Source organism: Callithrix jacchus, chromosome 19 (genome assembly GCF_049354715.1).
Source record: "Callithrix jacchus isolate 240 chromosome 19, calJac240_pri, whole genome shotgun sequence".
Lineage (NCBI taxonomy): Eukaryota > Metazoa > Chordata > Mammalia > Primates > Cebidae > Callithrix > Callithrix jacchus.
The window spans coordinates 14480057-14494872 of record NC_133520.1 but is presented as its reverse complement, the minus strand read 5'-3'; the positions used below and the strand labels follow the sequence as shown (position 1 = coordinate 14494872).

Here is a 14816-nt window from a genome sequence, read left to right as displayed (position 1 = left end):
ACTTCTTCTGCTTAGAGAGTATATTGCAGACACAATACGTGTATTTTGCACACAAAATCGGTGCTCATCTATAGGCTGATAACACCTTCCATGTTACGATACAGATTCTAGATACAGTACAATGCCTTCTCTGTTATTCTAGAGCTGTATTGTCCAAAACGCCATTAGCCAAATGTGGGTCTCTAAAATGAAATTTCAATTCAAATTAATTCAAATCATTAAATTAAAAAATCTTAGACACATCAGCCCAATATCAAGTGCTCAGTAGTCACAGTGACTCATTACAGTATTGGACAGCGTGGATGTAGAACATGTTCATCATTGCAGAAAGTTCTTTTGGACAGTGCTGTTCTAGAGAATGAAATATTCTATTCAGTTGGTTGTTCTGGTTAGCTGAGAAATACCATGTCCTCTGAAAAAAGAAAGAAAGGAATGAAAACAAAAAAGCTGATACAGTTACCTCTGAAATAGAACTTTAATAATTCTGAAGGCATGTTATAGTTTTCAAATATTTTAGGGGTAGGAGTATGACTTTCAATATTCACTATACTGATAGAGGGCCAGAATATTGGCAAACGCAGAGCTGGGTTGACTGAATGCTAAATAAATCAGCATTTTCTGTCTCAACTATGGCCCAAATACAAAATCTAATCACTCTGGGGAATAATTTAGGAACATTTAAAGTCATTAGGATCATTAGATCTGACTCGAATGATGCAAAATAAACAACCCTCCCAGCCGGATTTGGAATCATCAGTTCTACTGCCTTCTAACTTGAGGATAAGTCCTCTGAGCTTGAATATATGACAAATGTTTTTCTTTTTTTGGCTATGTGTATTCTCACAGCTATGTTTTTTTCATTTGTTTCACTGAAAACAATCTGTAACCCTAATTACTTATTGTCTCAGAGTCATATAGGGCTATTATTAAGGACTGGTAGTATAGTTTGTTTCTTTTTTTTCAGTCAGGAATTCAACAGAGCAGACAGTCTCTATATTGCTGTATACTGGTCTCCATCCTTCATGAAAACATAATCAGCTCTGGAGTATATCTAGCAGTTTGATATTACTATCACCATTTTTCTTGCTCTCTGATTTTTTGTAATAGAATTTTTACATTTCTTCTGGATCTTTGGGTCAGAGTGACATTTAGTTTGCCCCTCTGACTTCTAGCTGCAATTTTCTTTGTCTGAACTATAGAATGGGAGACAAAATATCCCTTTTTATTGTGGTTAGAGGGCTCACCAAGGAACAGTGGTAGGAATGTAGCTCCAAATTCTTAAATTATGGATAACTAAGTGATACTTTATATACAGAGGAGACTCCAAAAATATCCTTCACTGACTGGTTGGCTTGAAGGAATTAACATACTCTTCCATTAAAAAAATTTTGTCTGTATTTAAGAGAAATGTGGTGTTTTTTAAAATAAATTGCTAGAGAAGATTCTCATCCCAACTTCTAAGCAAGGACAGCCATCCTATTCAGTTTTACTGAGAACAGTGATTTGGATGTTTATTTCTTTTGTTCTACCAAAAAATGTTGTCAGTTGTTTTGCCAAGAGATACAGAGCTGACTGGGCTCTGATAAAGCTTATTAGGATGGCATGATGAAGAGGACGATATTCTCCTGGAGAAGCAGGCTGGGACTCTGCGCTTGCCTTGTTAATTCCCTAGGAAGACAGGTCAGTGGGACGCAGTGGGATTCTCACCTTTCCAAGGCCAGCAAGCCAATCATATGATTGACAGATTATTATGTGGATTAAGAGTAAAGAGGAATAGATGAAACAAGAGACAGAAGTTGAATAGGAGAACATTTTCTATGTAGAAGGTAGAGATGTTTTATTACATTTTCTGATCATTCCTCACTCATCCTAGCCAGTCTGTCCTTCCCTTCAGTATGGAAGATACACGGTATTTCGCATTTTAAGAAATCAAAAAACAAAAATCTAAACCAAAATATCCCGAAAGTTTTAGAAGAATAGCTAGTATAAAAAAACTTTCTAAATTACCAAAGAATAAATGTGTAGGATTTCTCCGAATAGTGAGATTTGGTTGAAATCTTTGTTCAGATTTCATGCAAATCAATTTGTTTCTTTTCTTTCTAGGTTCTGGATGTCTCACTATTCACTGAAGCTGGTTTACCATGGGCGGCTCTTTCTCTTATTATTGGGGCTCTCATTGCAAGTTATGGATAACTCTCAATCTTACTTCCAAATTTGTAACTCAAGCCCAGATCTCTTTCTTGGACTCTAGATCCATATATTCAATCATGTACATAAGTACTCTGCTTAGCATCTCAGTGGACAACCTCAGACTGAACTCTGTGCAAAACTGTTCTACCAACACCTTCCTGTGTCATATTTTGGTAACTCCAGCATTCCAGTTGCTTATGCCCAAAACCTTGACTCTTGCTGTTCACATCACACATCTACCCAGTCAGGAAATTCCCTTTCAAAGTATCTGCAGTCTGTCCACTTCTTACCTCCCCTACAGTTACTGCTTGCCACCAACATCTCTCACTTTGGGTAGTATTACACTAGCCACTCAGTAGTTCTCTGCTTCCATCTTTACTCTTTATAGTTTTTTGACTCAGCAGTCAGTTTAGGAGCCATTACAGGGTTTTGAGCCGAGTAGTGATATAATCAGACTTACTTTTTTTTTTTTTTTGAGACAGAGTCTTACTCTGGTCACCCAGGCTGGAGTGCAATGGCGTGATCTCGGCTTACTGCAACCTCCGCCTCCTGGGTTCAAGTGATTCTCCTGCCCTAGCCTCCCGAGTAGCTGGGATTACAGGTGCCCACCACCACACCCGGCTAATTTTTTGTATTTTCAGTAGAGATGGGGTTTCACCATGTGGAGCAGGCTGGTCTTGAATGCCTGACCTCAGGTGGTCCACCTGCCTCGGACTCCCAAAGTGCTGGGATTATAGGCGTGAGCCACTGCACCCAGCCCAGACTTACATTTTAAAACAACCCCTCCTTTCTCAAATATCACTGGTATGGCTTGGAGATGCTGTGTTTAGTCTCACCAAGTCTCATGTTAAACTTTGATCCCCAGTGTTCGAGGTGGGGTCTGGTGGAAGGTGTTTGGATTGTGGGGGTGGATCGTTTATGAATGGGTTGGTGCCATTCTCGTGGGAGTGAATTCTCACTCTAGGTTCCCACATGAACTGCTTGTTGAAAAAAGCCTAGTACCTCCTCTTCTCTCTCTGGATTTGTCTCTCATCATGTGATGCCTTCCACCATGGATGGAAGATTCCTGAGGCCCTCACCAGATGCAGATGCTAGCATCATGTTTCCTGTACAGCCTGCTGTAAGCCAAATAAACTGTGAGCCAAATGAGCACCTTTTTTTTTTAGTAAGTTACCCAGCCTCAGCTCTTCCTTTATAGGAATACAAGTGGACTAAGGCAATCACGCATTCAGTAAAGCCCACTATCAACACCTGGTTTAAATGACAGGCTGATTTTCCTTAGCATTCTCAATGACATTAGCCTGATCAATTTTTCACAGCACTAATCACTTTTTCTCATAATTCATCCATTTATCATGTTTATTGACAGTCTCTCAGGTCCCACTTCTGCAGAATGTAAGCCATATGAAGGCAGACATTTTGTCTGTTCACTGATCCATTCCAAGTATTGGAATTATACATGGCACACTGTAGGCAGTAAATGAATATTTGTTGAATGATTTTAAAATATTTTCTTTGTAACACATCCAAGAGTCTTCAAACACATACAGTGAAGTCTACATTCTCCCCCTGCTCCTTAGAAATATTGACCAGGTGATCCAGCTTTTTCAGTTAGAGTTAGATAATAAAAATCCTTGAGACAGTTTTTGCTACAGGGACAGAATTATTTCAGTGCTTTAAATGACCCAGTTCCATGTAGTAATAGTCAATTTGAAAGTATTTCCTTGTCCTAGCTTTTGAATCCTGTAATGAGGAGGAAGCATAAATGGCTTTCACTACACATCCCCTGCAACCTAGTTCTACTCCTTCAACCCAGCTTCACTAGCCCAGGCTTCTGACTACTTCGGAATTGGGAAGAAGGAATTAAGGAAATGCACAGTGTTCAGAGATTGGTATTTTCATGACATGTTCATAGTGTTCATAAGACTTGGCAAATATGAATCCAGATCTCTCCCTTAGGATCCATTTTGTGGGTTTCTAAAAAAACTCTCCATTGGGAACCTCCACTGACTAGTCCTGTGATGTGGGATGTGACTGGCCACTCAACACAAACTCTCAGTCTGTGGGGATCTGGCCTCCCACCCCACAACATTCTGGTAAACCTCTTGAGCAAGGTCTCTTTGAAGATGGCTCCAGCCTGGCTTCCACAAGACCCACAAGCCCCGAAGTCAGTGGGAACCTCTCCTCCATCCTCGCCTGTGTGAAAATGCAACTCTTTCTCAGGCCTGCCCACTTTCTCTGAACACTGCCCCTTATCCTGGCTGAGCCATGGCGTCTCACCTTTAGGCTTTCCAGCTCAGTCAGAGACCAGCCCATTGATTAGACCCCTAAGCCTCTCACTAGATCTCAAAGTGTGGAGGTAAAACACCCCTCTTCTTCCCCTTGTGGGAGAGCCAGAGAGGGGCTGCAGAACATAATTACAGCTTCTCCAGAGAAATTCTGCTCTTAATTTTTTCAACTCCAACTCCACTGGACTCCTGAGATAGGTGACAGACTAGGGACTGACAAACAGGTTGCTGAGTACCCTGTTGGCAAGTCTTGTGGAAACTACCTGGGACCTATTATTTTGTTGTCAGCCAATGGGAAGATTAATCAGAGATAGAATGAATCATATTTTAGCACCCAGCTTACAAGTTTAAAAACGTAAAGATATGAGTTGAGGTTGTCAGGATATCCCCTAGTTCTCCTCTGTTCCCACATGCTGCCACCTTCTGGGCTCAGAGCCTTCGTGTGGCTGTCTCCTCCTCCATTTCAGGTCTCGGCTTAGGTGCAGCTGTCCTCAGAAGGAGGCCTGCTTTGCCCATCCAGCCTAAAGCAGGTCCCTGTTGTACTCTCTCAGCTCCCTTTTTTTTCCTTCACATATTTATTATAGTGTGTAATCATATATGTATATAATTAATTTCTGTCTCCTACATTAGACTATTAGCTCCAGAAGTTCAGAAGCTATATCTGCTTGGTTCATAGAGGCTTCCCTGGAGCCCAGTGTATAATTTATTATGGAGCTCATGCTCAGAAACATTAGGATACACTGTAGTATAGTTTAGAGCTCATGTCTTGGAGCTCTCCTGACTGGGTGTGAACGTCTGTTGTTTACTAGCCATGTACTCTCAGGAAAATCATTTACCTTTTTGTGCCTCTGTTTCCTCATTGTAAAATTGGGACAATAGTACCAAATATTAAGTGTTATGTAAATTGATACAAAGTGCTTAAAAAGAGTGCATGGGACATAGTAAGTGATTTCAAAGTGTTTGCTATTATTATTAACTGCATGGGGGAAGCATTGTCTTCTATGTAGTAGAAAAAGTGTTTTTAGGGAATATTCAGTTAACAAATAGTTATCTTTTCACCACAAGACAGGGAAAACTCACCAGTGTAGTGTGTTTTAGGAAATGGAAAGTCATCCCCAATACTCTGGAGCGGAGAGCTGCTCTTTGTGTCTGTATCACATAGATCTGGGGAAAGAACATTCAGGATAGCAATCTAGTTCAATGGCTCACGCACAGGCTTTGGAGGTAGACAGATCAAGCTCAAATCTTGCCTCTTTCACTTAGAAACTCTGTAATTTTGGAGAGTTAATTTCTCTCTGAGGCTCAGTTTCTTCATACAGGCATACCTCGTTTTATTGTGTTTTGCTTTAGTATGCTTCGCAGACTCTGTTTTTGTCTTTGTATTTGCAGATTGAAGGTTTTGTGTCAACCGTGCATCAGGCAAGTCTATTGGTACCATTTTTCCAACAGCATGTGCTCACTTCAGGTTTCTATGTCACATTTTGGTAACTTTTGCAATATTTCAAACTTCTTCATTACTATTGTATCTGTCATGGTGAGTTGTAATCCGTTATCTTTAATATTACTATTGTAATTTTTGGGGATGTCATAAACTATGCCTATATAAATTGGCAAACTTAAATGATGAATGCTGTGTTTGTTCCAACTATATGACCAACTGGCTGTTTACCTTTCTCTTTCCCTCTCCTGGGGCCTCTCTATTCCCTGAGACAACAATATTGAAATTAGGCTAATTGGTAACAATGGCCTCTAAGTGTTCAAGGGAAAGGAATAGTCTCACATCTTTCACTTTAAATCTAAAGCTAGAAACAATTAAGCCCAGTGAGAAAGGCATGACCAAAGCTGAGACATGCCAAAAGCTAGGCCTCTTGCACCACTTAGCCAAATTGTGAATGCAAAGGAAAAGTTCTAGAAAGAAATTAAAAGTGCTGCTCCAGGGAATCCACAAACAGTAAGTGAAACAGTCTTACTGCTGATAGGGAAAAAATTTGAGTGGTCTGGATAAAAAGATGAAGCCAGCCACATTTCCTTAAACCAAAGCCGAATCCAGAGCAGGATCCTAACTCTCTTCAAGTCTACGAAAGCTGAGAGAGGTGAGGAAACTACATAAAAACTATAAATCATTCTACTATAAGGACACATGAACACGAATGTTCATTGCAGCACTGTTTACAATAGCAAAGACCTGGAACCAACCCAAATGCCCATCCACAATAGACTGGATTGGGAAAATGTGGCACATATACACCATGGAATATTATGCAGCAATAAAAAAGGGTGAGTTTGTGTCCTTTGTAGGGACATGGATGAATTTGTAGAACATCATTCTCAGCAAACTGACACAAGAACAGAAAATGAAATACCGCATATTCTCGCTCATAGGCGGGTGATGAAAAAAGAGAGCACATGGACACAGGGAAGGGAGTACTACACACTGGGGTCTACTGGGGGGAATAGGGGAGGGACAGCGAGGGGGGGAAGGGGGGAGGGATAGCCTGGGGAGAAATGCCAAATGTGGGTGAAGGGGAAGACGGCAGCAAAACACACTGCCATGTGTGTACCTATGCAACTATCTTGCATGATCTGCACATGTACCCCAAAACCTAAAATGCAATAAAAAAAAAAAAAGAAAAGTTAGAAGCAAGCAGAGGTTGGGTTTATGAAGTTTAAAGAAAGAAGCCAACTCCACTGTCATAAAATTGCAAGATGAAGCAGCAAGTGCTGATGTAGAAGCTGCAGCAAGTTATCCAGAAGATCTAACTAGGAACACTGATGAGGGCTGTTACACTAAACAACAGATTTTCAGTGGAGAAGAAACAGCTTTCTATTGGAAGAAGATGACATTTAGGAATTTCGCAGTGAGAGAGAAGTTAATGCCTCACTTCAAATCTTCAAAGAAGGTGCTGATTCTCTTGTTAGAGGCCAGTGCAGCTGATGATTTCAAGTTGAAGCCAATGCTTGTTGCCATTGTGAAAATCCCAGGACCCTTAAGAATTACACAAAATCTACACTGTTTGTGCTCTGGAAATAGAAAAAAGCCTAGATGACTGAACATCTGTTTATAGCATGGTTTGCTGAATATTTTAAGCTCACTGTTAAGACCTACTGCTCAGCAAATTGATTTTCTTTCTACAATTTTTTTCTTAGACAGTCTCTTGCTCTGTTGCCCAGGCTGGAATGCAGTGGCATAATCTTGGCTCACTACAATCCCTGCCTTTCAGACTCAAGTGATCCTTTGGTTAGCCTCCAGAGTAGCTGAGACTACAGACATGCACCACCATGCCTGGCTAATTTTCGTATTTTACATAGGGACAGGGTTTTACCATGTTGTCCATTGTGGATCTGAACTTCTGAGCTTAAGCGATCTGCCTGCCTTAGTCTCCCAAAGTGCTGGGATTGCAGGTGTGAGCCACTGCATCCAACCACAACAATTGTTTTCAAAATATTGTTCATTAACAATGCACCTTGTCACTCAAGAGCTCTGATGGAGATGTATAAGAAGATGAATATGGTTTTCATTCCTCTAACACAACATTCATTCTATAGCTCATGGATCAAGGAGTAATTTCAACTTTCAAGTGTTACTATTTAAGAAATACTTTTCATAAGCTGTCATAAATAGTGCTGCCTCTGATGGATCTGGACAAAGTAGATTGAAAACCTACTGGAAAGGATTCACCATTCAAAATGCAATTAAAAATATTTGTGATTCATGGGTGGAGGTCAAAATATCAACATTCCAATTTCTTCCAGGAGTTTAAAAGGAATTGCTCCAACTTTCCTGGTTGATTTTGAAGGGTTCAAGACTTCAGTGGAGGAAGAAACTGAAGGTGGTAGAAATAACAAGAGAATTAGAATTAGAAGTAGAGCCTGAAGGAGTGATTGAATTACTATAATCTTGTGATAAAACTTGAGGAGCTGTTTTATCATATGATAAATTTTATGATAAAACTTGAGTTGTTTTTGATGGATGAGCAAAGAAAGTGGTTCTTGAGACATAATCTACTCTGAAGATACTATGAACATTGCTGAAAAGAAAGAATTTACAACATTATACACACTTAGTTGATAAAGGAGTAGCAGGCGTGAGAGGAATGACTCCAGTTTTGATAGTTCTACTGTGGATAAAATGCTAACAAACTGTATCATATGCTACAGAGAAATCTCTCATGAAAGAATCAAGTGGCCAGTCACGGTGGCTCACGTCTGTAATCCCAGCACTTTGGGAAGCCGAGGCAGGTGGATCGCCTGGAGTCAGAAGTTTAAGACCAGCCTGGCCAATATGGCAAAACGCTGTCTCTACTAATAAGACAAAAATTAGCTGGGTCTGGTGTGGGTGCCTGTAGTCCCAGCTACTTGGGAGGCTGACGCTGAGGCTTGATCTCAGGAGGTGGAAGTTGCAGTGAGCTGAAATTGCACCATTGCACTCCAGCCTGGGCGACAGAGTAAGACTCCATTAAAAAGAGTCAACTCGGTCCTTTCCCCCCCACCTAGCGCTGCTGGGCCTGCAGGTCTCTGTCTAGCCGCGGACGCGGGTCTCTATTCCGCAGGATGGGGTTTGTTAAAGTTGTTAAGAATAAGGCCTACTTCAAGAGATACCAAGTGAAATTTAGAAGACGACGAGAGGGTAAAACTGATTACTATGCTCGGAAACGCTTGGTGATACAGGATAAAAATAAATACAACACACCCAAATACCGGATGATAGTTCGTGTAACAAACAGAGATATCATTTGTCAGATTGCTTATGCCCGCATAGAGGGGGATATGATAGTCTGCGCAGCATATGCACACGAACTGCCAAAATATGGTGTGAAGGTTGGCCTGACAAATTACGCTGCAGCGTATTGTACTGGCCTGCTGCTGGCCCGCAGGCTTCTCAATAGGTTTGGCATGGACAAGATCTATGAAGGCCAAGTGGAGGTGACTGGTGAGGAATACAATGTGGAAAGCATTGATGATCAGCCAGGTGCCTTTACCTGCTATTTGGATGCAGGCCTTGCCAGAACTACCACTGGCAATAAAGTTTTTGGTGCCCTGAAGGGAGCTGTGGATGGAGGCTTGTCTATCCCTCATAGTACCAAGCGATTCCCTGGTTATGATTCTGAAAGCAAGGAATTTAATGCAGAAGTACACCGGAAGCACATCATGGGCCAGAATGTTGCAGATTACATGCGCTACTTAATGGAAGAAGATGAAGATGCTTACAAGAAACAGTTCTCTCAATACATAAAGAACAGCGTAACTCCAGACATGATGGAGGAGATGTATAAGAAAGCTCATGCTGCTATACGAGAGAATCCAGTCTATGAAAAGAAGCCCAAGAAAGAAGTTAAGAAGAAGAGGTGGAACCGCCCCAAAATGTCCCTTGCTCAGAAGAAAGATCGGGTAGCTCAAAAGAAGGCAAGCTTCCTCAGAGCTCAGGAGCGGGCTGCTGAGAGCTAAACCAGTTTTCTATAAGGATTTTTCAGATAAAGACAATAAACTTATGGACAGCAAAAAAAAAAAAAAAAAAAAAAAAAAAAAAAGAGTCAACTCGTGGCAAACTTCATCGTTGTCTTATTTTAAGAAATTGTCACGGGCACTTCGACCTTCAGCAAATATTACCCTGAGCAGTCAGCAGCCATCAGCATTCAGACAAACCCCACCCACCAGCAAAAAGATTATGACTCACTGGAGGTTGAGATTATTGTTAGCATTTTTAAGTAATAAAGTATTTTTAAATTATTTACATTTTTGGATATAATCCTACTGCACATTTAAGAGATGACATTATAGAGTAAACATAATTTTATATGCTCAGAGAAAGCAAAATATGCTGTGACTTGCTTTATTGTGATATTCTCTTTATTGTAATTATCTGGAACTGAACCTACAATATATCCAAGGCAAGTGTGTATTTACAATGGGGATAATAGTAGTACCTACCTGACACGGTTTTGTAAGGATTACATAATTTTGGATACAAAATAGTATTTCGCACATCTTAAATTCTTAGAAACACAGCCATCATTAATATTGTTACTGGTAACAATAGCTAAAACCATATACAAATACTGGATAGAACTCTGTATTTTAGAGGTAAATTTTTAGAAATTCCTTATAGCATGTGTTTTTGATTTTGCAAAAAGTATAATCTAATTAGAAGAAAAACCAAGCAAAAAAGGAATCTGTTTCAATCCCTGCTTGTTTCAAGTAATATTTACTACGATTAGTTTCTAGTATGTAACATAAATCAGATTGCAAAGGTGAGGAATGATCTGAATCCCAATCATCCGTGAATTTACAGGCACACGAAGCACCTCCTCATGAAGGCACATAGAACTCTTAGCACTGAAGGCTCCATATAAATCAAAGTTATGGTGGCGTCTCAACGAAACTGACTGAAATAGCCTTCTCTGCACACAAATAAATTCCTTAGTTTTTAATCTGGGAAACTTTAATATAAAATTCTCAGTGTCTGATTTATTGGAAAACATAAATTTGGATTACTTTAGAAATGTAGATTTCTAGTTAGTCCTAGGATAATTTAGATGACAAAGGGAGATTTCCATGAAGAAGTTCTTTCATTTACATTTATTTCTTTGAGTAACTTGTGTTATTCAACACATACCCAATGTATGTTAAGTGGTGGTGGTGGGGGGAATATAGTTTACAAAGACATTCTACCTATAAGATTACATCTCTGTTCAGAATAGGCTCAGAGCATATGGCCTAGGTGTTGCCATTAATAACTTCTTATAATCAGTCTCTTGATGATTAAACATTTTCAAAACATTTGCCTGGTCCATTTCCTGAGCTGTCTTCTGAGATCTGATCATTGAAAAATGCATGGCACCTCCTTGCAAGCCCATCTGTTTCCCTCCCTCCCTCCCTCTCTCTCTCTCCCTCTCCCTCCCTCCCTCCCTCCCTCTCTCTCCCTCCCTCTCTCTCCCTCCCTCTCTCTCCTGCTCTGGCCATGTGATATGCCTGTTTCCCCTTCCACCATGATTGGAAGCTGGCTGAGGCCTCCCAAGAAGCAGATGCTGCCACGCTTCCTGTACAGCCTGCAGAACTGTGAGCCAATTAAACTTCTTATAAATTACCCAGTCTTGGGGTTTTTTAATAGCAATGCAAGAACAGCCTAATATAATTATGTATACTTGATGTGATGTCTTTTGTTTTTTTTCCTCAAGGAAGTGAAATAATTAAGGCAGATTTTAGACTTGTTTTTGGGTCAGTGCTAATGGATATTCAAGTAATGCATTCAGCAGGACTCCAAATCTGTGGTTACTAGTTTGCTCATGACAATCACATGTTTCTGTTGCTGACCAGAAACCCAGGGTTATTATACTTTCTTTCATCTCCCCAGGCTGCACTTCTAAATTGTCAGCTGTAGAATCTCAGAGAAAGTGTTCCAAATGTCAGGGAGCCCTCTGGCCTCAGGCAGGTCAAACCCCTGGGATGCATCTCCACCCTGTGACTGCTTCCTATGATACTTTTCCTGCTTGTTTTCATTGAGGGTTTAGGTTATTGTTTGGTCCTCTCCTCACTCCTGTCTCTAGATTCAGAGAGCCAGAGCTTGGGAGATGGGGAAAGAGGCTTTTCTTTGCATTTCTCAAGACACTGAGGTGCCTGGTTAGGGGGTTTGGGAGGACACTTAGCATTCAGTCATCCTCTCGACAAGCCTTTCTTATCTCCTTTCCTTGTAATTAACCTTCCTCCTTTCATCCCAAAGTTTTTCTTCTTCTGTTATAGAGTCATGGTCTGATGCACCTGGACATTATAAACAAGCAGAGAGGGAATGGATCCGAGGGTGACCTGGCTGAATATAAAGTGCTGCATCTAAGTGCGTGCAGGTTGTAGTCCACAGTAATGGTGCCATTTGAAGCTGTGTGTACCTTCACTACTGCATCAGGTGACCTTACTCAGCATAACGGTACAACAGAAATTTAACTTGAAACAGGTTTACTGACTTACTTTTAGCACTGGCAACTAATGTCCTAATTAAGCCTCTAGGTTTTGCTTATGGAACACTTCTATTCCATCAGAAATAGAAGGTATTTTATTAGCAATTTCCTTTGAGAATGTATACAATTCATCCAAGTTGTCAAAGGCACAGTTTGTGGATTTAAGAGAGAATATAGAATACCAACATCACTCCTTGTCTCTTAGAGAATGCAGATACGGTGCTTACTTGATTTAAAAACATTCAAATGAAGAAAAAAGTTCCATATGTTAGAAATAAAACTGGAAAATAATTATATATGGAAAGGTATTTTTGTAATTTTGAAGAGGGGAGAGGCCTTCCTAAGCAGATACACCAGAAATCATAAAGGAAAAACTGGCAGAATTGACTCTATAAGATTAATTTCTCATAGTATTTTTCTTTTTGACCTTTCAATTTTTAGATAATTGTAGATTCACTTGCAGTTGTAACAAACAATATAGAGAGATTGGGTATACCCTCTATCCAGTTTCCACCAATGACAACATCTTGCATTAGTATAGTACAATATCACAAATATTGACACTGATACAGTCAAGACACAGACATTTCTATCGCCACAAGGAATCTTCGGTTTACTTTTTAATAATCCATCCACTTTCCTTCTGTCCACACTCTCTCCTTAAACCCTTGCAACTATAAATCTGTTCTCCATTTGTATAATTATTATACAAATATACAATATACAGTATATATAATATACAGTTATCATTGACTATAATCATCCTGTTTGTACTATCAAATAATAGTATTGTTCTTTCTTTCTATTTTTTTGTATCCATTAACTGTCCTCACCTCTCCCCTATACCCCACGACTCTTCCCAGCCTCTGGTAACTGCTGTTCTACTTTCTATATCCATGAGTTCAATTGTTTTGATTTTTAGATCCAACAAATAAGTAAGAACATACAATATTTGTCTTTCTGTCTCTGACTTATTTCACTTAACATAATGATCTCCAGTTCCATCCATGTTGATATGGTTTAGTCCCCATTCAAATCTCATCTTGAATTGTAGTTCCCATAATCTTCACATGTTGTCATGTAATTCCTCCAATTTTCTTCTTTTTGCATAAGAAAGCTTTGGCCATCTGGGTCTTTTTTGGTTCTGTACAAATTTTAGGATTGTTTTTCCTATGAAGAATGTCATTGGTATTTTGATAGGGACTGCACTGAAATTGTACGTTGTATTGGGTTGTACAGACATTTTAACAGTACTGATTCTTCCAAACCATGAACATAATTTTTTTTTTAACTTTTAAATGCTCTCTTTAATTTCTTTCATTGGTGTTTTGTAGTTTTCATTATAGAGAATTTTCATTTCTCTGTTGTGTTCTAGATCTTAGAGCAAAGTCTTTCAGTTTATTCCTACTGAATATGATACTTATACTCTGGGTATGTCTTATATGGCTTTATTATGTTTGTTTCTTCTATATCCAGTTTTTGAGGGTTTTTATCATGAAGAAATGTTAAATTTTATCAAATGCTTTTTCAGTATCAATTGCAATGATCATATGGTTTTTATTCTTCAGTCTTTTGATATGATGTATGACATTGAGTGATGTGCATATGTTGAACCATCCTTGCATCCCAGGGATAAATCACACTTGGTTATAATATATTGTTGAATTCAGTTTGCTAGTATTTTGTCGAGGATTTTGGCATCAATATTTAGCAGAGATATTGGCCTGTAATTTTGTTTCCTTCCTTCCTTCCCTCCCTCCCTCTCTTTTTTTCTTTCTTTCTTTCTCTTTCTTCTTTCTCTCACTCTTTTTTTTTTGATGTGTCTTTTTCTGGTTTTTGTATCAGAGTAATACTGGTCTCATGGAATGAGTTTGGAAGGATTCCCTTCACCTCTATTTTTCAGAATAGTTTGAGTAGGACTGGTATTAGTTCTCTAAATTTTTGGTAAAATTCAGCAGTGAAGCCATCAGGTCCTGGGCTTTTCTTTCCTGGGAGACATTTTATTATGACTTAAATCTTGTTACTTGCTGTTGATATGTTCAGTTTTGAATTTCTTCCTGGTTCAATCATAATATGTTGTATGTGTCTAGGAATTTGTCCATTTCATCTACATTTTCCATACTAGCTATGAATGATCCTTTGAATTTCTTCAGTATCAGTTGTAATGTCTCCCTTTTCATTTCTGATTTTATTTGCATCTTTTTTTCAGTCTTGCTAAAAGTTGTCAATTTTGTTTTACTTTTCAAAATGGTAACTTTGTTTCTTTGATCTTTTCTGTTTTTATTTCAATTTCATTTATTTCTGCTCTGATCTTTATTATTTCTTTTCTTCTACTTATTTTGGGTTTGGTTTTCTCCTGCTTTTCTAATTCTTTAAGATTCATTGTTAG

The 14816-nt window shown here is 39.2% G+C and overlaps 1 protein-coding gene and 1 long non-coding RNA gene across 2 annotated transcripts in view; one reads left to right on the top strand and one right to left on the bottom strand.

Annotated features, from left to right (window-relative positions):
* LOC118149445 (uncharacterized) overlaps positions 1 to 14816 on the bottom strand; it is a 90878-nt gene that overhangs the window by 40671 nt on the left and 35391 nt on the right. Inside the window, exon 2 of the long non-coding RNA XR_004736859.3 lies at positions 5559 to 5642. This is a non-coding gene — a long non-coding RNA (uncharacterized LOC118149445). The remainder of the gene's footprint in view (positions 1 to 5558; positions 5643 to 14816) is intronic.
* LOC100895200 (large ribosomal subunit protein uL18) lies at positions 8955 to 10020 on the top strand. The gene has a single exon (XM_035298961.3). It carries the CDS (start codon positions 9030 to 9032, stop codon positions 9921 to 9923), a length of 894 nt encoding a protein of 297 aa, XP_035154852.3. The 5' UTR covers positions 8955 to 9029; the 3' UTR covers positions 9924 to 10020.

Excerpts from the sequence above, each read along its gene's own strand:
- LOC100895200 (XM_035298961.3), top strand. The coding sequence starts at position 9,030 with ATGGGGTTTGTTAAAGTTGTTAAGAATAAGGCCTACTTCAAGAGATAC.